We start from the raw sequence: 27,243 nt of genomic DNA on the forward strand, positions 1-27,243 counted from the left end.
TCCTTTTCTAATAAGGTAACAGTACTTCTGTCTGGATAGCTCTGAATATGTGTCATCTATCAGATTGAAACTTGAGAAGCATTAGGAGGTTTATCGCTAAAATTACTAACATTAAAAATACAGGGGCTGGAGAGATGGCCCAGTGGTTAAGAAGAGCACTGGCTGCTCTTCCAGAGGTCCTGAGGTCATTTCCCAGCAACCACATGGTGGCTCCCAACCACCTGTAATGGAATCCAATGCCCTCTTCAGGTGTGCAGACAGACATGCAGACAGAACACCCATTTACATGAAATACATAAATCTTAAAAATCTTTAAAATATATTAATCTTTCTTACTTAGTTCTCTGGTTTTCTCCACTTCTCTTTTTAAGTAACATGGTACTAGGGAAATGCCAATGAGATCTTCAAGTTGTCTGTTGTGCTCCAAAGCCTAAAAGAAAACTATCTTTAGTGAGTTAAGCAAGTTGTCTATGACTAAGAGATTATTTACAAAGGGAATACAATACATTGTATTCTTCATTAAAAAAAAAACAAAACTTAAATTAGGAAATTTGAGTTTTCCTGGTAAATCAAGTATAACAAGCCCTATCATGACTCAATACTAATTATTTTTTTGGGGGTGGTGGTAGAACTTTAAGACAGGATTTCTCTATGTAGTCTTGGCTGTCCTGGAACTCAATATGTAGACCAGGCTGGCCTCAAACTCAGGAGAGAAATCTGCCAGCCTCTGCCTCCTGAGAGTGGGGATTAAGGGAGTACATCACCATGCTCAGTTAAGAGCAGTTTTTAAAAATTATTATTTTTAAAAGACTTAAACATCCTGGTGTGGTGGTACATGCCTTTAATTCTAGCACTTTTGAGGCAGAAATAGGTGGATCTTTGAGGCCAGCCTGGTCTACACAGTTGAGTTCTAGGAGCCAGAGCTACATAGTGAGACCCTATCTCAAACAAACAAAACAAAAACAACAAAAAACCCTTAAACATAATCTAAAAAATTATTTTTAAAAGAGAAAAAAATCAGCTATTACTAAAATATTACAGATAACTATTATGTATCATAACCAAGGAGAGTCCTGTGGGAAGTGAATTAAATATATACTCTGCAAACTCTTGACTAGACTGGATTTTCAAATACAAGGCTTCTTTTTTTATCTTTTTCAAAACAGATAGTGCAGGTCTGAAAATTATATGAGAAAAGTGCAAACCTGTATACTACTTAATTTTTTCATGATCTCCATGGTTTTTTCTGATGATCTCTCAATTTTAGATAGCAACACCATGAATCTAGGAATGAACAGACAAGCATAGTTACTAAGAATAAGCACATAAATGTGTCAGGTCACAGGGCTGTAATTCTATTCCAAGAGACAGATTCTGGTCTCTAGCCCTTTCTTTACATGTCAAAGAGGTAATATATGTAAATGTTCCCCCTTCATTTTGACATTCCTTTATAAGCACAACACACATTATTAACATCTTCTCAGAGGCTACTCACTCCTGCTTCCGTCCCACCCATCACTGAGAGGGGAGACAAAGCTGCCTCTCTCCTTTCCGGACATCCTTCTTGAGGTAACATCACACTGTTCACTTACTATGGTCTGAGACTGCAGGGCCATGCTTCCAAGGAACTTAGTTCAGTGAGAAAAAGATAAAAAAGCAATCTATTAAATTTGAAATAAAGGGGGGAAAAACTACTTACAATCTACCTTGTGATCTCATTACTACTCAGTAGGTTGAAAATTTTTTCCTTAGGATTTAAACTTTATTTTTTTTAAGTGTAAATCAGTGGTTCTCAACCTGTGGGTTGTGATCCCTTTGGGAGTCTCAGATCAGATATCTTTCATATCAGATATTTACATTACCATTCTTAACAGTAGCAAAATTACAGTCATGAAGTAGCAACAATGTAATTTTATGGTTGGGGGTCACCACAACATGAGGAACTGTATTAAAGGGTCACAGCACTAGGAAGGTTGAGAACCACGGGTTTTAAATCATGTTTTCTTTACTTAATATAAACTTTTTGGGGAGAGGGGAGTGTTTTTTTTTTTTTTTAATTTGTTTTGTTTTGTTTTGTTTTGCTTTTGTGAAAGGGTGCTAAAATGTAACTCTGGTTGGCTTGGAGAGGGCTACGTAACCCAGGCTGGCCTCAAATATGTAGCAATTCTCTTGCTTCTGCTTCTAGAGTACTGGAATCATGGCATGGACCACTACACCTGTTTAACTTTTGAGGGAGTGCATACACCATAAATGTACAAAATTTTAAGGGCTGAATATATACTACTGAATAAACAAGCCAAAGATGACTTAATCATTTCCTCATTGTTGCAATTTCAGGTTAATTTTGAGATCTCCTCACCATCTAATAATACATATCAAGTATAACAGCAATGTAAGGTAGGTCACAACTATACTCTTCTAGTAGCTTTATTAAAAGGAATAAAGAGAAATAGTTAAAATTTAATAACATTATTTAGCTCAAAATATTCAAAGTATTATTACTTAAACATGTAATTAATATAAAATTTTCTGAGATATATTTGTATTTTTCAAGTCTGGTGTGTATTTACACTGAACCATCTCATTCAGACTAGCCACATTTCAAATGCATTTTAGCTCCATGACTGTTTCGGACAGCACAAATCTATAGCACTGACTTTATAAGGACCCAGAGAATTTACTTCAAAGCTTTTCAAGATTAAGCCAGTGTTGACACATTAAAATTTCTGCTATTAAAGACGAATCATAGGTTAGTGTCCATACACAGCACACAGGAGTCTAGAGTAAGTAGGACACATGTTATAATAGCAGGAAGGTCTGTGGACACGACAGCATGCTCCAAAAGATGAAGATTATTAGAGGACAGAGGAGCTAGGGATGATCTTTTCTTTAAAATTTTTATTGTGTTAATATGAATTTCAATTAGAACTCATCTATCTTGTGGCCTATTTGCTTAATACTGAAACCTCAGTTTGAGATGGTAGCCGAAATACAGAAATGGGAACTTTCAGGTGTGTGTGGACATGTAGCCAAAGTCTGAGTATGGCCAATACAAAATCATAAACTGACATCAAACATGCGTTGTCTTTTTGACTTTTTCTGCAATTTTTATTGTATAATAATTGTACAGTTCTCAAATGTGAACTTTGTAGACACAATGTTATGTCATAATACCAAAAGGATAAACATGTCTAAGTGCCCCTAGAATGCAAAGTACAGACAGGTACACTACTTTAGTAAAGGGACATTTGTGGTCTTATTTCTTGTTGCTTTTTTCATGGGAAAATACTGCCCTGCCACACCTCAAAGAAGTGATGCTCCTTCTTGTTGACCTTCAGGGAGTGGTGTGGGTAGGGTTGAGCCCTGAGGTCTGCCATCTTAAAAACTATAAGGGTCTCCTCACAAGAGTCAGATGTGCATGAGGCTTCCAGGAACTACACAATGTAATATCCCCAAAAGGACCTAGTACCTTTCCCAAATTAAGCTAGCAACTGAGATCTGGGTTCAATGAGCAAGGCTACTCTGCCCCTACCCCAATATCTATATAGTGGAGAGCAACCAAGAAAGATGCCCAATGCCAATCTTTGGCCTCTGCATGCATGCAAGTATAAACATGTATGCATGCAAGCATACTTGTACATACAACATACATATAAAAATTGAAGTTGCTGACAGCTTAGAAATAATATCTGTAAACGGCTTATCAGTGGGAACTCTTGTTTGTAGCTGTAACCCCCACCCCCCACCCCTGCCCCATGAACTTGCGATGGTTGTTCTTGCTTGTCAACTTGACTACATCTGGAATTAATTAAAACTCAAATGGCTGGGCACATTCTTTTCTTAATTAAGTAATATGAAGTGGAAAGACCCACTTCTAATCCAGATCTTTGAGGTGGGAGGAGGTACTTTTGGTCTGTGCCACACCTTCTGCCTATGTATGGACTGGAAAAAGGAAGCTGGCTCTCTTTTCCGGCTTCTTCTAGTCCTCCCTGGCAAGCCCATTCCTTCACTGACATTAAAGCCTACTTGTTTAGGATCCAGTGTGTACTGAGGACCACCTGAGACATCCAGCCTTGTAGACTGTGTAACTACAAATTCTTGGACCTTATGTTGGTAGACAGCTGGACCACAACCTAAGCCATTCTAACAACCCATAGACAGACAGATATATACATATACAGACAGTATGTATATAACTCCAGAGAATGGAGTTATATAAGAATATGGCAGTTCTTCAATAAAGGAATGATTATGAAATTATTAAAAAGATCCTTTTACAAAATGAAGTTTCAGGTCAATGAGATGGCTCAGCAGTTAAAGGTGCTTGCTGCCCAGCTTAATAACCTGAATTTGATCCTTAAACCCTCATGTCAGAAGGAGAGATGGACCTTTGCAAGTTGTCCTGTGACCTCAGTGTGGATGGCCACACACACACACACACACACACACACACACACACACACACACACACCACATCACACAGTATAATACAAATATTAAGCTGGAGAGATGGCTCAGAGGTTAAGAGCACTGACTGCTCTTCCAGAGGTCCTGAGTTCGATTCCCAGCAACCACATGGTGGCTCCCAACCATCTGTAATGAGATCTGGTGCCCTCTTCTGTATACATAATAGATAAATAAAATCTTTTAAAAAAATATTAAGACAAAAAAGCTTCAAAATAGTCTGGCTTATCATCCATCTTTTCAGTTGGTACTTTGACATCTCAAGGTCATAAAAGTTGTTCTTTTTTTTTTTTTTTTTTTTTAAAGATTTACTTATTTATTATGTATAAGGGTTCTGTCTGCATGTTTGCCTGCACGCCAGAAGAGGGCATCATCTCATTAGAGATGGCTGTGAGCCACCCCGCTCAGGACCTCTGGAAGAGCAGTCAATGCTCTTAATTTCAAGGCCATCTCTCCAGCCCAAGATATTTACTCTCTTAGCTTCCACACTCAGGCCTTGAATCCATTTGGAGTTGATTTTGTCTTTAGTGTGAGGTAAGGTTCAGATCCAATTTCCCCATGTTACCAGCCCTGTCTTTGTAGAGAAATATCAGTCATTTAGACAGAATACCTCTACTGTGAAGAAAAACAGCCAACTCAGCTCAACACAAACATTCCATAAAACATCTTTATCCTTTAATTCTAATGCTTAGATTACTGAACATCTTTTTTTAAACACATTCTTTCTATCTGAGCAGATTAACTTTGAGGTATTCTAGGAAATTACTGATTAAAATTCTCATAATAAAATGGCATTCTGGGCTTCTTAGATGGCTCAGTAGGCAAAGATGCCTGCTACCAAGCCCGGCAACTTGAGTTCAGTCCTCAGGAGCCACATGGTAGGACACAATGGATTCCATCAAATTGTCTTCTGACCTGCCCATATACTTACTCCCTTCCCCTCACGAATAAATGAAATGTAATCAAATTTAAAAGAAAATGGCATTCTTATTCTATATCAGTTACTCTTGAAATTGACTGCCACCTTTGACTTACCATCACATAGTGTAGCTAGAGTTTTTCTGGTCCCGACTAACCCACGGTCAGGACAAATCTCTCTCACCTGCCAGTCCTGCAGCTGCTCAGACCCAACTTATATTGCTTGCAAACTGTATGGCCACGGCAGGCTTCTTGTTATCTAGTTCTTCTATCTTAAATTAACCCATATCTATTAGTCTATAAGCTGCCACGTGGCTCGTGGCTTACTCGTACCTTATATCTCACTTTTCATGGCTGGCAGCGTCTCTCTGACTGACAGCCTTCCACTTCCCAGAATTCTTCTCCTTGTCCTGCCTATACTTCCTGCCTGGCTACTGGCCAATCAGTGTTTTATTTAAACAGAGCAATATCCACAGCAACATAGTGAATTTTAATACACAATTTTAATACAATAGTGCTGGAGAGATGGCTTAGGAGTTAAGAGCACTTGCTGCTCTTACAGAGGACCTGGGTTCAGTTCCCAGCACTCACATGGTGGCTCACAACTGCATGTGACTCCAGTTCTAGGGAATGTGACACCCTCTCCTGACCTCCTCGGGCACATGTGGTACATATATATACATGCAGGCAAAACACTCATACACATAAAATAAAATAAAAAAAAATCTTTAAAAAAATCTTAAAATGTGTATAGTATAGGTTTAACAGTGAATCTACAATGATTCCAAAGTACCAAAGCCCTGTCTTGAAAAACCAAAACAAAAAAAACAAACAAAAAACAAAACAAAACAAAAAACCCAATAGTGGTTTTCCAAAACAGGAAGAGAAATCTTAAAAAAAAAATTAAAAATGGGTCTCAGATAAGAATAAAAAATTTTAAAGTGGAAAAAAAATTTTAAAATGAATTATTTTTATGTATTTCAAAGTATATCCACTTAAATTCAATAATTTTAACACTAAATTGTGTGGTTTGCAGAAACAAATGTTGACAGAAATTAATGAAATGAATTAATGAAATTCTGGCTTCCACTCTCACAGTGAACTTCCACACCTAAAGACAAAACATTTATCATACACATAAACTAAAAATCGATTAATCTTTAAAAAATACTGACAAAAAAGTAAAGAGCAAAACACTTTGCTGGGTTGGTGACATGGCTCAGGGGATAAAGGGGTCTGCTGACAAGCCTAATGGCTTAAGTTCAATCCCCATGGACACATGATGGAAGGAGAACACTGAGTCCTGGAGGCTATCCCATGACTTTGACAGCACACTGTGGCAATGCTTTCCCTTAACACACACACACACACACACACACACACACACACACACACACACACACACAAAATAAATAAATAAATAAATAAATAAATAAATAAATAAATAAATGTAATGAATTTTAAAGAGCAACGCTTTATAAATACAGTATTTGTGGGGTAGGGAAGCAAAGAACATGAAGACATTTAATGGCAGGGAAAATGTGGCCAGGGAAGAGAACCCATAAAGCAAGTAAATAGGTGCTGTCGGAGATGCCAAGCAAGGCTTCCCAGAGGACTTCTTCATCACTACAGTGCTTTAAACAGCACTCAGTAACCAGTACTGGTCACTTATGAAACAAATGACATCTGATCTGATGTAAAGTGAAGTTTGGACCCACTTAGAGCTCATGGTCTTATGTTGTAAGTTAATATATCCTCCTCAACTTAGAAATGAGTCATGTTGAAAACTGCAGATTCTAACACTATTAGAATGGAAAATGTGAGTTCTATTGTAGGATATTTTGATTGCACCATGACATTCCCAAGACTGCCAATAAAGTTCACCTTGACTCAGAGAGCAGTACTAGCTACTGGCTGACCACATTAGCCATAGAGGTTTGAGGACCCAGGACATATAGAGAGGCACAGGAAATAAATAGTAGGAAGGAGCTTAGAGAGATATTTGGCCCTTTTGGATGGAGGAAGGAGAGAAAAGGAGGTCAATGGTCACTTCTCCACCACTTCCCTGATCAATTAGGTTCTTACCCAGATATCTGACTCCTGAATTTTTATTAATAAAGAACAATTAGATAAATGATTTAGAGTTCCATATAAATGATAGACAACATTTCAACATAACTCATTTCTAAGTTGAGGAGGATATATTAACTTACAACATAACACCATGAGCTCTAAGTGGGTCGAAACTTTACCTTATACCCTATGGTATAGTGGACAGAAATCACTTCATAAATGAGATGAACATATATAAGCCACTTTGAAAATTCAACTCCCCTGACTAAGTCAATCATTCCAGGGTGGCATATATAAATATTATTTCTAGGATACACAGGATTTCTGCAAAATATACTTTCATCAAAGGCACTGGCGGCAGGCCAATGTGAATATGGTTGGGAGTTGGCTTGTAACCTGGGCTGCTTAGAGGCCTCCTTACAACCCTCCACCATGCTTGCTGTATTCTGCTCCCTTTCTAGCCATGTGACTGTTAAATGGAGGTGCTGTGGGATGTCTTTCTGTATGCAGTGAATATGTGTTGCTCCCACCGGCTAATAAATGAGGCTGCATTCATTGGCCTATGGCAGGGCAGGATGGAGCCTGGCGGGAAAATCCCAGAGAGACAGTGAAAGGAGAAAGGAGAGGAAGGGGAGATGCTAAACCGCTGTCTAAGGAGCAACATGTAATGGGACACAAGAAAAGCCATGGAACATGTGGTGATACATAGATTAATAGTTACGGGTTGAGTTAAGATATAAGAGCTAGCTAGTAAGAAGCCTGAGCCATAGGCCCATAATTTGCAACTAGTATTAAGCCTCTGAGTGATTATTTTGTAAGTGGCTGCAGGACCGCAGGGTGGGGCGGGAGCAGAGAAACATGGGACAGCAAGGTTGGGTGGGGCCAGAGAAACTTATGGCTACATGGAGGTATTCTTAGTTTGACCCCAAATTGGTCTACAGCTCAGACCTAGGCTCGATTAATATTAAAATTAAAGCATTATACACTCTCACAATATAAGCACTGTAAGACACCACAAATACTTTCCTTAACAATGAAGAGTTAAAAACAGAAAATCATATAAAATAAATAAATGTATAGATAGAATAATCCAGCCCAGTTATAAACTACTAATTTACAAAAATAAATGATTTTTCTTAAATTGTCACTTTAAAGAAAGTCAAGCTTTTCCTGAATAATATTCAGTGACTGTAACTTCAACACCAAACTTACTCATCACTGTCTTTTGCTGTGGACTCCTTGCTTGTAGGTGAGCTGAGGTTATTCAGTTTTTCCTTTCCTATAAGAGTGTAACAAAGAAAAGGACACAACGTTAAAGAGACAATTGGCCCAGTTTTAACTGACTGAATTGCCAAATTTTAGCCACCTGTAATTCAGCACTTGAAAGACAGAACTGGGAGGACACAAGCTAGGCTGGCATGCATCGCCTGATACAGCTTCAAAAGGAAGCACAGGGGCAGGTGAGGGATGGGGGCATTTAGCCCTGGGTTCTGTCCTCAGCTCTGGAAAAAAAAAGCATACAACAAAGATGAATTTAGATTGCTGATGTTAGATAGGAAGTAGAGGGAAAAGACAAAGACAAAAGGGAAGTAAGAAAGAAAGCATCCTGTTTTGTTTTTTCATTTTCTTTCTTTAAAAAAAAAATTCTTGCCAGGCGGTGGTGGCGCACACCTTTAATCCCAGCACTTGGGAGGCAGAGGCAGGCGGATCCTTGTGAGTTCGAGGCCAGCCTGGTCTATAGAGCGAGATTCAGGAAAGGAGCAAAGCTACACAGAGAAACCCTGTCTCGAAAAACAAACAAAACAAAACAAAAATCTTGACCAAAAGTTAGTTTCCTGAATTTTGTACTACGCAGCATATACTCAGTAAAGCTCCAAAATAAAATATTAAAATTGCTTCCTTAACTTGTAATTCATTTTCACATTTTAGCCATAGAAGCCAGTGGCAGCCTAGATTTTTTTTTTTAATTTTTTTTTTTAATTTTTTTTTTTGGCCTGAGCTGAGGACCAAATCCAGGGCCTTGTGCTTGCTAGGCAAGCACTCTACCACTGAGCTAAATCCCTGACCCCTACAGCCTAGATTATTTTACTAGAATTTTTAGCAGATGTCCAATGCCTTTCTAAATATTTTAATTACTGCATAATAATTAACCATATATTAGCCAACATGTGGATCAACAAAAATATTGGTTTTCTTGGATCTTTAGATACTTTTCAATTGCTAAATAGGACTTTAAATATCTCTCAAAGTAACTTTTTTCAGTTGACAGTTCTCTCTTCATTTCATTCTACTTAAAAAGTAAACACAATATATGTCTGGCTTGGTGGTCCATACCTTTAATCCCAGAACTTGGGAGGCAGAGGCAAGTGGATGGATAAATTCAAGGCTAGCCTGGGCTACAGAGCGAGTTCCAGGCAACCAGGGATATACAGAGAAACCCTGTCTAGAAAAATCTAAAAAACAAAAACAAAAACAAAAACAAAAAAACTAACCAAAAAGGAACACAGTATATATTAAAGGAATATGGGATCATACTGGCATTTTTCTTTCTAGGTTACACACACATTTTAACAATTGTGTTCTTGACTTTTTGTAAGGACAGCTTTACAAAACACTGATTATAAGTGTATTATCACCGAATCTGTACTACATTCAGAACCATATTTGAAGTTTCTGGTGGATCCAGGAACTAATAAAACTAGCTTCCAGTGGATAAGACTTGAAAGCACAGTAATGGTGATGATGACAATGGTTAACATAGGGTACTTATCAGGGCCAGCCACTGTTTTAAACAAGGTACACAAAATAATTAACCCAAGCTGGGCATGGTGGTGCATGCCTGTAAGCCCAGTATTTCTGAGGTGGAGGCAGGAGGACCAAAAACTTCAAAGTCAGCAAGGGCTCAGCATGAGTAAGACAAGAGCTGCTAAAACATGGGAAGAAAAATGGCTAGGTACTTGATGGATGAATGGGCTTTTAAAATCCCAATAAGGGTTTCCAGGGTCAGGAAGAGGGTTCAGTGGGCAAAAGTGCTTGTCACACAACCCTGATGATCTGAGTTCAATCCCAGGAGTCCACGCAAAAAGTAGGTGTGGTGGTGCACATCTGTAACCCCAGTACCTCCATAGGAGACAGGAGGCAGAGAGAGGAGACTCACTCTGAAGCTCACATGCCAGCTAGCTCGGAGAACACAGCCTAGCAGCAGAAACCAGTGCAACAAGCTGAAAGGCGAGAATTTATGCTCAAAAGTTGCCCTCTGACCTCCACATTTCAACTGTGAGACTTGAACACGAAAAATCTAAGTATAAGGGTTTGGGGTTTATTATCCAGTATAATGAGAAGCAAGTAGAAATAAAATGTTATTTAAATTTCTCATTAGAGTTTGAACAATATTTTAAAAAGGGGAAATAGTAAAGGAGGTCATGACTTCACCTGAATTTTAAATTACTTTATAAGTTATATTTTCTAACTTGGAACTTATGATATCTGATAATGATTAGGCTTTCTTATTTATAAAGCATGCAGCAGATTTATTAGGATTGGGAGTATATTACAAATGATGTGATCTAATTCAGGACTTGAAAGTTTTATATGTGATATGTGTGTATAAATATATGTATATACATATATTCATAGATGTGTGTATATATGTATATACATATACTCATATACACATATCTACCAGAGTAAATTAAACATACATGTCCATTTTAATTAATAACTAGTGTCAATCAGTAATTACCACATAAGTCAAAAATTAGAATATTGCCAGCACCTCAGAGACCCCTGTAGTTTGACTTTTTAAAAAAGAGCATACTTAGTACCTATAATGTGATAATTACCCATATAAATGTCAAGTGAGATCATGTGACCAATCTTTTTATGAGCAAAAGGAATGTTCCCTTAAGTCCATATTTAATTTCAATATGGAAATTGAGTATGTATCAATTTAAAATCTACTGAGATTTTCATACAGAGGTATGCAATCTCTAAGCTATTATTTTTAATTAAGAAAATATATCAGATATATAAAACTTAGAACTTGAGAAAAGTATATAGATTTTCATAAATTTTCTGAAAACAAACATAATAATAGCTTTAGGATAAAAGCATTTGATTAAACTAAAATCAAAGACATTTAAAAGCTTAATATCTTAGGTGTTTATTTAAATAAAGTAGGTAAATGAGACCATTTCTTCATAGATTCTAGCACATGCCTAATATCCAATAAATGTTAAACAATAAAATATGAATTTGGCTAGTCATAGCATATCTAAAATACACTTTATTAAATTTGAGCCTATTTAAAATTTTATATTACAAAAAGTGACATGTCACTGATTCATGACCTTTTATAATATAAAAAATTAAGCATATGAAGTTGAGACTTGTGCCTTTAAATGTAGAACTTAGCAGTAAACTGCTAGAGAACAACAAATATGTATGGTCAGAATTAAATGAAGAATATTTCAAAATAATGATTTTATATAAAAATTAGGTTATTCTATATGGAAAAGTTTTATAGCTGAAATACAATAGATGTAAACTACATAAACATATACTTAATGTGGGTAAAGCTAAATGAACACTATGGATAAAAATAACATTTAGAAGTGCCCATCTTAAACTGCAGCATGGCAATCCCTGAGTTCTGTGCCCTTTAATTTCTGCACATGATGGATAGCTTGTTAAGGGCATATCTACCCATTATAATTGACAGTAGCTGAAGGCAGTCAGGCCATAATTTCTATTTAATGGATGGCATAGGAAGGGAACAGCAGTAGCATTTTAAAATAAGTGCCTACAAAGTTTACATTTATGTCCAAAGTAACATTTCCATTCTAGCCTTTTCTATGTTGAATTCCTTGAGAAGACAGAAAAACCAGCTGCAACAAGAGCTATATATTACTAAATCAAAATCTTGATTTCACCAATAACTAGAAGAATCTTACCGTAAGTGGAAAAGAATGTTCAACTAACCATTTGATGGTCCTTTGCCGCGCTCATGTTCTTTGGGGGTTGAGGGAGAAGAAAATGGGCTCATTTGATAAGTTCCAGTTGTTGGAGAATAAGCTGTAATACTTTTCTTCCTTCTGGTTTTTGAAGGACTAAATGACTAGAAATAAATAATAATTTGGAAGAGAAGTACTTACATTTAGTTACAGATCTTTGAAAATACCTTAAGTAACTTAGGAAAATGCAAATTAATACCACTTTTCTTGCTCTTTCTTTCAGATTTTGAATGTATTTATCACTTTCAAAGTGAACATTAGTCCTCTCAAATGAGGTAGATATTTCAGAGCTCTACAATAATTAAGGCATCTCAATTTGATATTTATGAAAATTCAACATGAAACCTTACTAACTGCTGATATGTGTCCCAACAGTTTTAGACATGACAGACCAGGAAATCTCAGGGGGGCTTGTTACTAAGGCCTACAGGAAGTTCTAGGAAAGCTCAGCGTTCTCCTCAGCCTACCCACACCTTTTTGTCAGTGTTCTGTGTAGATGAATTTCTAAACAGTCTTATTAAATAAGAAACACAGAGCCAAACACAGGTGTGCAAGCTATAGAGATCAGAGCAATAGCTGCCAACTAACCTTAGCTCACCACCATGCCATAGCTTCCCAAGAGCTTCCTGTCTAACCTGCACCTTTATTGCCTTCTCATTGGCTCTAAGCCCATCCACATCACTTCCTCATCAATGCCTGTCTATATAGACCTCTAGGTCTCTATGGTTGGTACTGGGATTAAAGGACATGCTTGGCTGTGTCCTTGGATACACAGACTCTGGCTGGCATGTGATCAGATTAAGGGTGTGTGCTACCACAGCCTGACTTCTGTTTATGGCTGACTATGACCTCTGATCTCCAAGCAAACTTTATTTATTAACATACAAATAAAATATCACATTTTAGCACAAATAAAATATCACCACAGTTCTGCCTTAAGGATAATCAAATCAGTGTCCAAACAACCAAGTCTGCCACTCATGCCCTCTGAAGCATTTGGCTGCACACAGCTCCCTGCAGCTTTCTCCTTTGTCTTTTTCTAAGCATGATGTATTTTGGTAGTATTTTACATTTTTGCCTAACCCATCAGAATTTGTTCCTGAAAATATGATTTATCTTTGTAAGCTAGAGAACAAAAACATGGACAAGAAATGAATGACTTAAAAAGAAAGTAGGCCATCCTACTCTACTCAATATACTAATGTGTTCACCAGTTCATTTATGAATACCTACAATTTCCATTAGGAGATTCTGCATACGTGGGTCTCAAATCAGTCTATGATCTTAGCTTGGAATGTTGTCACTTATCGTCACCAAGGCTATTCTTGCTTTAGTCTAGGTTTCCAACTCATCATCTATCTAAATACCACTATCACGCTGCTGTTGTTCCTCTAAGCCTTGTTCTCCATGATGCTTACTGATCACTTAACTAATGTGTTTAAGGAAACATAATGAGGTGCTAGGAAGATAAATCAGCACAAGACTTGAGTTTAGAGCTCTGGAATCTATATAAAGCCAGATGAAATAAAACCCATCTGTAATCTCAGTACTCTATGGCAAGATGGTAGATCGTGACAAGAGATTCCCACAAGCATGAGGACCTACGTTCAGATTCCCATAGCCCACATAAAGCCAGACCTGATAGCTGAAATCTGCAATTCTAGTTCTTCTACAGCAAGATAGGAGAATCTCTGTGGGTCACCTAGCCTGGCAAACAGTCACCAACAAGGGAATCAGTCTCAAACAAGGTAGAATGTTGTGGAATATTACCTTAATTATGTAAATGTGTGTGGCATTTATTTATGCTGCATTTGTTTAACTATGTAAAGATGTGTTGCATTTGTTTTACTGTGCCTGCCTAAGTAAAACACCTGATAGGTCTAATAAAAAAGCTACACAATACAGGGACAGGTGGGGCTGGTGGGCAGACAGAATAAGTAGGAAGAAGAATCCAGGCTTGAGAGAAGAGAGGACAATGGAGAAAGAAAGGGAGATGCCAGGGGCCAGCTAGGCAGGCAGCTACCAGCCAGCCAAGACATGGAGTAGGACACACAGTATTAAAAAAAGGTAAAAAGCCCTGAGACAAAATGTAGATGAAGAGAAACAGGGTAATTTAAGTTATAAGAGCTGGTGGGACAAACATAAGCTAAGGCCGAACAATCATAACTAATATTAAGTCCCTGTGTCATGATTTGGGAGCTGGTTGGTGGCCCAAAAGAAAGCCTGCTGCAATAGAAGGTGAAAACCAATACCCAAAATTGTCCTCTGATTTCTACACTTGTATCGTGGCATGTATGCATGCAGAGAGAGAGAGAGACAGAGAGACAAAGAGAGAGAGAGAGAGAGAAGGAGAGGACTTTAAAAAAAGATAAATTGTTATGGCCTCAAAGAGTGTCTGCTAGAAGTTAAACAAGGCAGAGATGAGGTTTTAAGTTAGTATATGTGTTAGAGAGATGAAAGGCACCGTCAAAGTGGACTACAGCAATTGTTCCAGAAAGATGCTTGTGAGCAGGGAAGATGGGGCTGAAATAAGAGAAAAGGCATGAAAGGGAGTTGGGAATGTAGCTCAGTTGGCAGAAAGCTTGCCTACCAGACACAAAGCCCTGGTTCTAGTCCCTAGCAATGAATAAACTGGGCATGATGGTGAACGCCTACAAATCTCAGCAATTGGGAGGTGGAGGCAAAGGATCAAATGTTCAAGGACACCCTTGGTTACACCGTGCATATGAGGCCATCTTGAGAATCACAAAACCCTATCTCAAACGGGAAATAAAAAAGCACAAGAATCTGAAATCAAGAGTATTGAGTACACAGGATGAACTCCGAGAATGAAGGAAAGGTCCTAAGGCTCAGATACGGTCAACACTGTGGAACAACTTCAGCTTGGGAGCTGTCTTCAAATAGTTACATAAATCTCTATGATCAACTGTCCTTTAATACACCCGGGCTGTATCACCCTTAAAAGTAACCTTGGTATTTGTTTTAGAAACTATGGGACCAAAAATTTTTATAGTTAACATTTTAAATGATATATATTTGTTTGGGTGGAACAAAAGACATTTCTTTCCTATATCCTCAATAGCCAAAATTGTAAGCAGTATCTTTTGAAAAAATATCTAACACTTGTACTGTTATAGTAATATATCTAATATAATCCTTCCTGTAGATGAAAGGGTTCTAAGTCTCTTTATCAGGTAGTTACCATTACCTCTTCATATTGAGTTTTCACCTGTTTATATGTATTCAGTCATAAGCTATGACATTTACCCAAGCCCTATTCAACTTCTCCAAGAATTTACTGCCTAGAATGATTTCACTGTGTGTGTACAAGGAATGAAAATTACTACCCTATTGTACGTTTATGTCCATCTGTTTTCCTATTTTCACCAAAAATTGTTTTATCCAATTGCTAAATTCTAAACATTGTAACTATAAATAATATATTTCCTCTTCAAAACAATTCTATAGCTTTCAAGAAAACTCTGAGTGTGTGTGTGTGTGTGTGTGTGTGTGAGTGAGTGTGTGTGTTTCATACCAAGAATTTCCTCCTCTCCTCTTCCCTCTTCTCGGTCACTTTATCCCTCAAAGGAAAACCGTTTCTAACCAGCACACAGAGAGAAAACCACACCAACGTCTGCCTACTCTCTCACTAAAACTCCCTTCAGCAATCACACATCTTATATACAGCATACTGTGTGCACAAACTTCCCTAAATGCTCCTTTTCCTCAGTTTACCATGGTCCTCTGACTTTTAAACTGTCGAGATTCAGAAAAAGCAAGCCTAGGATCCTAAGAACTCCATTCTGCCACCTCCAAGCTCTGAAGGACTTACACATTACCTCTGCTAACGGGGAAGTGATTAGAGTTACTAATTACGAGGTCAGCAAGGAAGAGTGCCATTTATTGATCCTCTTAGGGGGAAAAAACCCAAAAGGTGAGAGGATTACAGTCAGCTGGAAAAGGCAAAGGATTTAGGATGCAAACTAAATGCAGTAGATGCTACACCCACTTCTATAGTAATTTACAACTGCTTCGGATATTTCCAGACACCTTAGAAATATTTACCACTACCATTAAACAAAGAAAGACTGTGTTCTAAGATTTAGTCTATTATCAGCCCTATTGCTACTACTGTACTTTTTGTTAAGAGGTCAAACCTTTTCTCTTAGCAAAACTAAAATTTGAGCATAGATCTTTCTGCTAAAAAAAAAAATCAATGCTCTCTCTCTAATTTCCAATAGATAAGGCATTTGCCTTTGATAATCATGAATTGTAGCCTGCTTTGTCTCCTTGTTTAAAGCATGGTCAACCAAAAAGGTGCCTGCATTCTATTGATTTTGTACCTCTTATAAACAGTCTAGAAAGCACTAACTAAGGGTTCTTTCACAGTGAAATATGGGATATAAAATTATTATGAACTATTAGCTGCTATCACCAGGCTACGTAAAACAGGTATTCTAGGTATCCAGATAACCAGAAAAGAGCAGCTGAAGGAAAGTCTGTCTTTAGTCTCTTTTTCCTTTTAAAACAGGGTCTTGCTAACTCAGGTTGGTCTTGAACTTATGATCACTCCTCAGCCTCATCAGTGCTGGGATTACAAGTGTGTCACCATGCCTGGGTGGATAATTATTAATAAGTTTACTCTGGTTGATAAGGTTATTGGAACATCCCACCTATGATACAATTATGGCATACTACCAGGACTAGTTTGGAATCTACATTAGGAAACTCTGAAACGAACTGTGTTAGGCGATTTTTATTTTGGATCTACTATGTATGAGCTGCCACAATTATCACTCTTATTGGTACTAGAGACGCTGAGGTTTTGTTGTTGCTTTTATAGTAGCTACAGGGAACAAAAGGACTTGGCAATTATCTAGTAATCTTAGAGGGACATGAGGGAAAGACTATGAACACACATGCACACAAAGGGAGGGGGTGGTCATGGTGGCACACCCCTTTAATCCACACACTTGGGAGGCAGAGATAAGTAGATTTCTAAGAATTTGAGGCCAGCCTGTTCTACATAGTAAGTTTCAGGACAACCAAGTGAGACCCTGTCTCAATATGTCTCTGTCTCTCTCGGTCTGTCTGTCTGTCTGTCTGTCTGTCTGTCTGTCTGTCTCTCTCTCTCTCTCTCTCTCTCTCTCTCTCTCTCTCTCTCTCTCTCTCTGTGTGTGTGTGTGTGTGTGTGTGTGTGTGTGTGTGTGACCAATATATTAGGTTTATGGTAACAGAAACATTCTATCACTTGATAATGTGTTTGATACATAGGATATATACACTGCTAAAAAACAAATAAACAAACAAACCACTAAATATGTACCCAAGACCCACAAATTTAATTATAAATAAACTTAGCATTAAAAATTCTTAAAAAAACAACAACAACAAAGCTTTGGCTGAAGAAGCTGGTACATTATATTTATTTATTCTTTTTTTTTTTTTTTTTTTTTTTTTGGCTTTTCAAGATAGGGTTTCTCTGTGTAGCTTTGCGCCTTTCCTGGAACTCGCTTTGGAAACCAACCAGGCTGGACTTGAACTCACAGAGATCCACCTGCCTCTGCCTCCTGAGTGCTGGGATTAAAGGTGTGCACCACTACTGCCCAGTCAAATATTTATTCATTTTTTTAAAATTTATTTTATTTGTGACACAGGATCTCACTTTGTAGCACAGGCCAGACTGGAACTCACTACACAGCTCAGGCCATTTCCAACTCACAGAAATCCTCTTTGCTTCAGCCTCCCAAGTGCTGGGATAAGTAACAGGTACTACCATGCCTAGCTAGATACATTTCTTTTACATTTGCATTAATTAGTCTTCTGCAACTTATTTTTTTTAACATTTATTTATTTAGTTTGTGTGTATAACTTTCAGAATCATATTTTTCCTTCCACCATGTAGATTCTAGACAGGGAGCATAATTTATAAGCCTTAGCTACAAGTACCCTTATCTGCTGAGCCATCTTGCTGGCCCATCTTCTACAATTTTAAAGAAACTAGACTACCATCTTTAATTTAAAGGCATTCCCAGCACCAAAAAGAATATATATTACTGCACTATTACTATCTCACACTATAATTCTCAGAAAGTTTTGGTTTTTTTTTGTTTTTGTTTTTTTTCCCCCAGAGCTGAGGACCGAACCCAGGGCCTTGAGCTTGCTAGGCAAGCGCTCTACCACTGAGCTAAATCCCCAACCCCCAGAAAAGTTTTTTAAATGACATATGTTCATGGTTATTTCTAATCATACTTTCATAGATATTTTTATTTTTTCAGAATGTCATTTATTCCATTCAATACACTGTTTATTGACTGAAGTACGATCGACATGAACTGCACAGATGTCAGCTGACTTGCTGAGCTCCGACAGTGTGCACTGATATGCCTGCACCTGAGCTACACAGCTCGTCACACGCTTCTCTGCCCCTTCCTTTCAGTTTAACTCCCAGCCCAAAGGCAGCCACCTCCAGCTCCAAAACCACACACACCTGCTGCCTCTTGAACTTCAATTGTATGAAGCATACAATGCTGTGGTTTGTCTTTCTGTACGCTGTGAATATGTCTTGCTTAGATTGGTTGATAAATGAAGTGGCACTGGCCTATGGCAGGGCAGGATAAGGTAAGGCGGCACATTCCAACTGGAGCGAGAGAAGGAAGGAGAGTGGGGCCGATGCTCCCAGCGGCCACCAGAAGCATGATGTGAAAGTCCCAGTAAGCCACAAAGCCATGTGGCAGTGCACAGATTAATAGAAACGGGCTGAGTTAAGTTGTAAGAGCTAGCCAGCGAGAAGCCTGAGCCATTAGGCCATACCGTTTGTAATTAATACAAGCCTCTGAGTGATTATTTTATAAGCGGCTGCAGGACCATAGGTCTAAGAGATTCAACCAGACCCAGCTGGGCAGGACCAGAGAAACTTCTGGCTACAATACTACCTGTTTATTTGACTTCTTTTGCTTAACATGTTTTTGAGACCATCTATGTTGCTGTATATGTTAGTAGTGTGTTCTGTTTCATTGTTGGGGAATATTCCTTTGTTTAATCAGGCTGTAATTTGCTTTTTCCATTTTCTTTTTTATGGACGTGTGAATTGTTTCCAGTTTGAGAATATTAGGAATTAAGTTGCTAAGGATACTTTTCTACATGGCATTTTGTGTATCTGTGATTTTTACTTCTTTGGGGGCATCTAAGGATGGATTGCTAGGTTACAGGATAGATATGGGCTTAGCTTTATGTATATGAAATTAGAGTTTGACAGCTTCCCAACATGTGTGCATCACTTTCACTTTCATCAATATTTTAGGTCCAACTCTCCCCATTTTCACCAGCCTCTGTTTGTTTACCTGCTTCCCTTGCCATACCAGTGACTGTTAGAGAAACAGCATGCTGTTTGGTTGTCCTTCGCTATCGATTCTAGTTGAGGGAATAGTCATATACACCCTTTCTCTGATAATCAATGTCTGTGAACTTTTCATATGCTAATTATCTATTTAAACACGTTTTTTGTTAAGTGTTTTGATGAACCAGCCTGACTCCATTTTAAGATTAAAAGCCACCTAGTTACAAGGTCAAAATAATCTATTCTTGTTTTTGTAAAACTTAGGTTTGGCCAGGTCTTGACCTGTTTTCTTGAATTTGACATGTTCCAAACCCTATACCCTGACTTCCACTCTAATAAGATGCTCTGCCAAACAAATTTTGAGATGTTTTTCTAAGTTCCTATGAAGCTAAAATGCCTCTGGAAATCTGCAGCCCTTGAAAACCCCCTAGCCTTGCAATTTTGGGGGCTATATAAACCCTACCTTCTCCTGTAATCAATGCTATTTTCTCAAACCCTGCTTTAGGAAGATAGTCATGTCTGACAGAAAATAAAATTAGCATAATCTGGCCAAAAGAATTTGGGTAATAGTCTTTATTCTTGTTCAATGGGCTTAAAAGTTTGTTCAAGTTTTCACATTTTTTCTATTTATTTATTCTTATTTATATATTTTGCACTTAAGTCTTGTCAGATACATGCATGACAAATATTTTCTTCTCAATTTATAGCTTGCCTATTAATTTTCTTTCATTTCTTCATTATGAAAATTTTTTATTTTAAGCTTTATAAGACAAAAATATACTTCAAATTAAAAAAAATCACTGGCATCTTATCCGTTTTTAATGTGATCTTCTAAACAGAAGAAAAAATCAATTTTAATGAAGTCTAATTTATTAACTTTTCTTTTATAAATATGATTTTTTTTTTATGCCTTGAAAAATTTTTAGCTCCTGTAAATTCACAATATGGTTTCTCTTATTTTCTCCCAAAGGCCTTACACTTTTGGCTAACTTAAGACTCTGATGCTGGGCATGGTGGCACCTACCTTCCCAGCAGTCAGGAGGCAGAGGCAGGTGAATCTCTGAGTTTGAGGCCAGCCTGGTCTACATAGTGTGTTATAGGACAGCCAGGACTACACAGAGAAATCCTCTCTTAGGGGAAAAGAAAAAAAGGAAAAAAGATTAGTTATTCCTGGTTGAAATTTTACATACTATATCAGATAGCAAGTCAGCAAATGAATATTTTTAATAAGTTTACTGGCTGGAGAGATGGCTCAGTGGTTAAGAGCACATATTGCTCTTACAGAGGACCTGAATTTAGTTCCCTTAACCCACAATGGGCAGCACACAATGAGTTATACCTCCAGCTCTCAGAGGAAACCGTGGCTTCTGCCCTCCAAGGGCACTTGTGTTCACGTGTACATACCCTCACACACATACATATAACTAAAAAGAAAGTACATCTTTTTTGGGGGGGAGGGGAAGTTTCAAGGCAGGGTTTCTCTGTGTAGCTTTGGTGCCTGTCCTGAATCTTGCTCTGTAGACCAGGCTGATCTCAAACTCACGGAGATCCGCCTGGCTCAGCCTCCCGAGTGCTGGGATTAAAGGTGTGTGCCACCACCACCAGGCTCAAGTAAATCTTTTTAAAAAATTTTTTTCCATAGGGAATTAAAGATTTTTTACATTGAACGAACACAATATTTTGAAATGTTTAATAAATTTAGACAACTATTAAAGATAACATAAACCAAAATTTTCAAGAGAATAGAGTCAAGCAATATTTAAGCCAAGATACCAAAGGGGAAATAGCCACAGTACATGGAAAGAGTACTTCAAGGCAAGGTACTGGGCATTCACAACGGTTCTGCCACACTTCCACTATTGTGCTCACGTTGTTTGTCTGACTTGAGTTTCTCCCCTTATCTAGCATGTGAATAAAGTGGGAATGGTAGAGAGGGAGGAGGCAGCTGGCAATGCCATGTGCCTCAGCTAGGATACATGGCATCACTCTCTCTTCTAGCTCGGTGAGAAGAGCTGAAGGCAAAGGAATCCAACTGTGTCACTCAAACACAAGAGATGGTCTGTGGAAAGTCTCCCCAGAACCTGCACACTTTGGCTGAGGTTCCACTCCCATAATCTTTAGCTCTGTGTGTGTCTGTCTGTCTTGGGTTGTGAAGTTATTTTCCCTTTTAGGAATATACTTTCTATGCCACAACAGAAAGGGTAAGCATAATAGCAGGCTAATGGACGTAATCCTCAAGTCACTCCATCATTCAGGAGGGAATCTCTTAGGTAGATTGGGGGCAAGGATAGAGTGGGGAACTGTCCTGAGCACTGAGTGTGACAGGCAATAAGGGAGCTATAGATGTATAACTCCTGAGTTTACTGTCTCTACCCTGGGCCACAGTGACATTAGTTTTTCTTTGGATAACATCTTGGTTTTGACTTTCTTTAGGAAGTCAAGTGAACCTGATATGTGAAAATGATGTAACTTGCATATTTAAACATTTTTAAATATAAATATTTAAAATTTGCATATGTTAATGAAAGGGCTTCATTCCTGTACTGTGTACTCAGATACACAAGCAATCATAGACAATCTGGCCGCAGTGTGAGGTCTGCCAGCAGGCATACTTTTTCTTCTTGTCTTATTACCAGAGAAGAGGGACTTGAGACACACAATCTACTTAACTGCCACACCTTCTCCAATAAGAGGTGGCTTTTCTACCAGTGTCTTTGTGAAACTCTTCTTGTTTGAGAATGTTTCATGGGAGCCTTTGTTTTCATCTTTTATTATGTGTGTGTACCTGTGTGTGTGTGGGGGGGGGCATATATGTAAGGGTCAGAGGACAACTTTGAATTCCACAGATTGAACTTGTTTAGCTAGCACCTTTGTATGTGGAACCATCTCACCAGCCCAAGACTTGGTTTTAGTAGGCACGCAAAATTACATGCTCTCCTTCTACTGGGAGACTGGAAATGAGTATAAATGGGAATGTGCTGAAGATACGGTATAGCCTAGGCCAGGGCCAGGAGAATGACCTAGCAAGGGAGGCAGGATTACATGTAACATAGGATCCCTACTGCAAGACTCTAATTCTAGGAACACATCTTGCATCACATGCCAGAGTGATTCCTGTGAATCAGTTACAGCTGCCATGTACAATGATTGTGTGTATATAAACAAAGCAAAAAACAAAAAGCAAAAAGCAACCTCCGAGTTGGTAAACACAGGTTTTTAGAATGCTAGCTAGCTGAACACAAAGGAAATACCTGGTATAGCAAATCAACCATTGAATAAGCACATCTAGTGACAGTCCCCCAAGCACCCATCTGTGCTGTTATCCAAATGAACGCGTGAAAATGCTTAACCTTTCAAAATTCTGGGCTTTTGGCTTCCAGAACGACCCATTAGTGAGGATTTCACAATATCTGCAGCCAGTGATCTGCCCTGCTGCAGAGATAAATGTGACAGACAGCACAGGAGTTAAAGAGACAGCCAGGTTCATTTACATACTGTAGCACTGCTGGGAACCTGCATCAGTGAGTGGAAACAGGACAGATGCAGGGGACACACTGAGGGATGTGCACATGACACCGGACTGAAGACCAAGAAAGGGAGGAAGGAAATAGCCATGAAAACTACTCAGGAACTTTCACATAGACACACACAAAATCATCCTAAGAAGGTCACAAGATTGGCCAAAAGGCAGAGGAAAGTATAACTTCATGTTTATTGCTAGAAATTCTAAAAGTAAGAGCATTTCAGATTTTCTGACTAGTGCTGCTCAATCCACCGACTTTGGAGAAACAGAACAGGTCTTAAGGAAATATGAATGGATGACCCTATGTTAACAGATAAATAGTTTGGATAAAATGGACATGTTCCTTAAGACATACAACTCACCCAGATTAAATCATGAAGAACAAGAAATATGAACAAATCAACAGCAAGTAAAAAAAAAAACTGATTTAATATTCAAGATAGCTGGTTTAAAAGTACAGACCCAGGCCAAATATAACAACATGTTCTTCCAACACAGGATATTTCTTGTGACACTGACCTAGACACATCCTCATATGAAGAAAAACAGAGATGGAAAGTCTGCCTTGCTGACAGTTGTGCCCATGAAGAGAATGGGTTCAAAATGGTCATTTTTCCCCCATTCAGATGCTGCTTCTAACCCCAAAGAACAGCTCTGGGGCAGGAGGAACAGGATTCATTTCAAGCTGGACTACTCATCTACCAAAATGCCATTCTGACCAAAGAAACAGATGCAGAATTACAGTCACAGCTGCATTCTGCATACAACAAGTTGGATAATGGTACTCTAAATTGCTAATTACACTTTTAATGATGTTTTTAGTGCCACTGCAGTATTTTGCCACCTTTGTATAATTTTTTTTTTTAAAAGCAACGAGGAAGGCTTTTAAATGATGATATTCTGTTTGTTAAAGCCAATGAGTCTTCCAAAAAGAACCCCACCCACCCACCCACCCAACCAAGACAGGGTTCTTCTTTGTAGCCCTGGCTGTCCTGGAACACCCTCTGTAGAACAGATTGGTCTCAAATTCAAGAGATCCACCTGCCCCTGCTGTCTGAATGCTGGGATTAAAAGTGTGTGCCACCATTTCTTGAAGTGGCAGTCTCATGGGATTTTGTAAGAACCCATTTATTAACTAGCAATTTGCTTTAATTTACTTCCTTACCAATTATTTACATTTAACATTAGAGAAATCGTAAGTATGTCAGTCAGTGTTTGTATCTAAATGCATAGTTGGTATAGAAAGATTATTAGCTAACATGTGCTACCACGTTGGTACTGGGAATATTCTATGACTAGATTTAGAAAATTAGATTTTAGAAAAACCAACAATACAATTTTATTTTTTTGTGATTACCATGGTAAATTTTATTATATTGCCAATACTCTATCATTTACTCTATGCCAGCATAGCTGAGGCAAATTATTACTTTTTGATATGACAGTGCCATTACATTTTGATATTACTTTAACAGATTACAATATAGATTAAAATACTGCTATTATGATACTGTTTCTTAAACATTGATCTGTATAAATAAAATGTTGATTGGCCAGTAGCCAGGCAGGAAGTATAGGCGGGACAAGGAGAGAGGAGAATTCTGAGAAGTGGAAGGTGAAGGCAGAGAGATATGGCCAGCCGCTGCCATAACAAGATGTAAGGTACCGATAAGCCACAAGCCATATGACCAAATATAGACTAACAGAAATGGGTTAATTTGAGATAAAAAATAGATAACAAAAAGCCTGCCACGGCCATACAATTTATAAGCAATATAAGTTTCTGTATGTTTACTTGGTTGGTTCTGAGTGTCTATGGGCCTGGCAGATGAGAGAGATTTGTCCTGACTGTGGGCCAGTCAGGAAACCTCTAACTACAAATACTTACATTTTCTTCAAGCTGATCATCCAGTTTCAGTGATCTTTTAACTCTGCAAATAAAATATTTAAAGAAATTTCAGATCTGACAAGCTTTATTTTAGGCTGATATTTTAGGATAAAATAATAATTGAGTCCAAATTATTTTTACCAACTAATTTTTATATTGCTTGTTAAAGCTAAATGCCACATGAAAAATCGTGATGATAAATTTGGATTTCTTAATGTTTTTATTTGATGTCTATTTCTAGTAGCATATTTTAATATAATATCCTAACTAAACTTTAAATGGATTACTTCTTCATATATTCAGTTTATATACAAGTACTATCAAAAATTTAAATATTAGTTTTATTCATTTTTGGTGGTGGTACTGGTACTAAAATGAAGCCCTGTGCTTGCTAGGTAAGAGCCCTACCACTGAGCTATATCCCCAGACTAGCTTTTTTCTTTGGGAGCTGAGGATCGAACCCAGGGCCTTGTGCTTGCTAGGCAACCGCTCTACCACTGAGCTAAATCCCCAACCCCCAGACTAGCTTTTATTATAGAAAATTTTCAGTAAAAAAATTAGTTATCTGCATAAAATATTATGAGGAAAAATTATACATATCAGCAAAATAATCTAAATATCTTTGATAGAGACACTAAAAAATCTACCATTTGCAGGAACAGAGTGTTAAGTGGTGCAGGTATTTGTAAGGCACATTATCCTAGCATTGGACATGATTCAGAGCAAGCAGACTATGACTTAACCAGGGAACAGATGCTCCATGTCTTTATAAGTCCCCAATCCATAAGAAACTATTTTTTGCTTCCTTCACTACACTGATTCAGGAACGTGCCAGGCTCTGTGTGTGTAAAATCTGTTCTGCTAAATAGGATGCCCAGCTGTTGGTGACAATGCTTAGAAAGGAAAGTTGAATATTTATAATACTTTATTCCGTACAGCTGCTTCTAAAGAGCAGTCATCAACATTTTATTGATTGCAAATTGAATACGCAAAGGAGAGAAAGGTTAATATAAATTAAAACTGGTTTTCCAAATGCAGTATTAAAAGTACTTCTTGACCTCTGAGGCAGAAGTTACCTCAAGTATTAGAAAATTAGAGCATTCTGTAAGAGTGTATTATATTCTGTTTTATACAACCTCCCCTAAAAATATAGATCCTAGAAAATTACTAGAGCATTTTTCTTTGTTTTTAAATGCTGTGACATTAGCTTTTATAAGAACACAAAGCTCGCCCTGATACTGCTCAAAATATTACTGCTGTATTATCATTGACTAATTCTTAGAAAAAGTAATTCTGTGTTCAGATTAGATAAAAAGTAGATCTATGAAGCCAAGGAAATGTAAAGCTTTCAAGAAAGTGAGTTGAGTTAAAATAGGCTATAATCTATTTTATGTTTGTTTAGAATCTAAAGATGAGGTTTACTGAAGGTAATAGAGTAGTAGGCAAACTGGTAATAAGTATCCTAAGATTAAATAGGCAACAGGAGAAGACATCTGAGAAATGACTTAGTTCAGCCTATAGAGAATTTGTGCCACTTGCTCAATGTCACATGTTTTCAGAGGGGGGATCTCAGATCTATGGTAATGCATTATGAAAAAAAACATCTCTCCCATGCTAAGAGACTGGAATCTTTTCTGGACCTCACAGTCAGAGCATCTTGAGGACTGCTATTCTATTGTGTGTTCAGTCTGTTTGTTTAGCTTGCCAATGCCTTGGATTTCCCATGTAATCAACTTTTACAACAAAGCTAATGCATAATTGCAATCTTAAATTATGTAATCTCCCATTCCCTTAACCCAGAGTAATGCATGTGTTTTCTGAGAATCATTTGCTGGAAACAACATATAGGCTGAAAGCAGTCTTATGGATGATATCCACCATAAATGTTGTAAAACTTGGGTACTGCTTGATAAATAATGGTGCTTGTAATACTGCTGGTTATCTGGGTGAGTTGAAGCCAGTGACTTAAATCCCTTGTGAAACCGTTAAAAGATTTCTATAAAATATCCCTCATTCCTTCCCAATG

At 37.8% G+C, this 27,243-nt stretch overlaps 1 protein-coding gene across 3 annotated transcripts in view; it reads right to left on the minus strand.

Moving 5' to 3' along the window:
• LOC118578358 (integrin subunit beta 3 binding protein) overlaps positions 1 to 27,243 on the minus strand; it is a 59,154-nt gene that overhangs the window by 22,618 nt on the left and 9,293 nt on the right. For all 3 annotated transcript variants that reach the window (XM_036179245.1, XM_036179247.1, XM_036179246.1), the window contains exons 2-6: positions 25,218 to 25,260; positions 12,436 to 12,571; positions 8,668 to 8,734; positions 1,206 to 1,284; positions 337 to 430 (exon numbers count right to left, since the gene is read on the minus strand). In XM_036179245.1, coding sequence (XP_036035138.1) covers positions 337 to 430; positions 1,206 to 1,284; positions 8,668 to 8,734; positions 12,436 to 12,571; positions 25,218 to 25,260 — 419 coding nt within the window. The remainder of the gene's footprint in view (positions 1 to 336; positions 431 to 1,205; positions 1,285 to 8,667; positions 8,735 to 12,435; positions 12,572 to 25,217; positions 25,261 to 27,243) is intronic.

Source organism: Onychomys torridus, chromosome 2, assembly GCF_903995425.1.
Source record: "Onychomys torridus chromosome 2, mOncTor1.1, whole genome shotgun sequence".
Taxonomy (NCBI): Eukaryota; Metazoa; Chordata; class Mammalia; order Rodentia; family Cricetidae; genus Onychomys; species Onychomys torridus.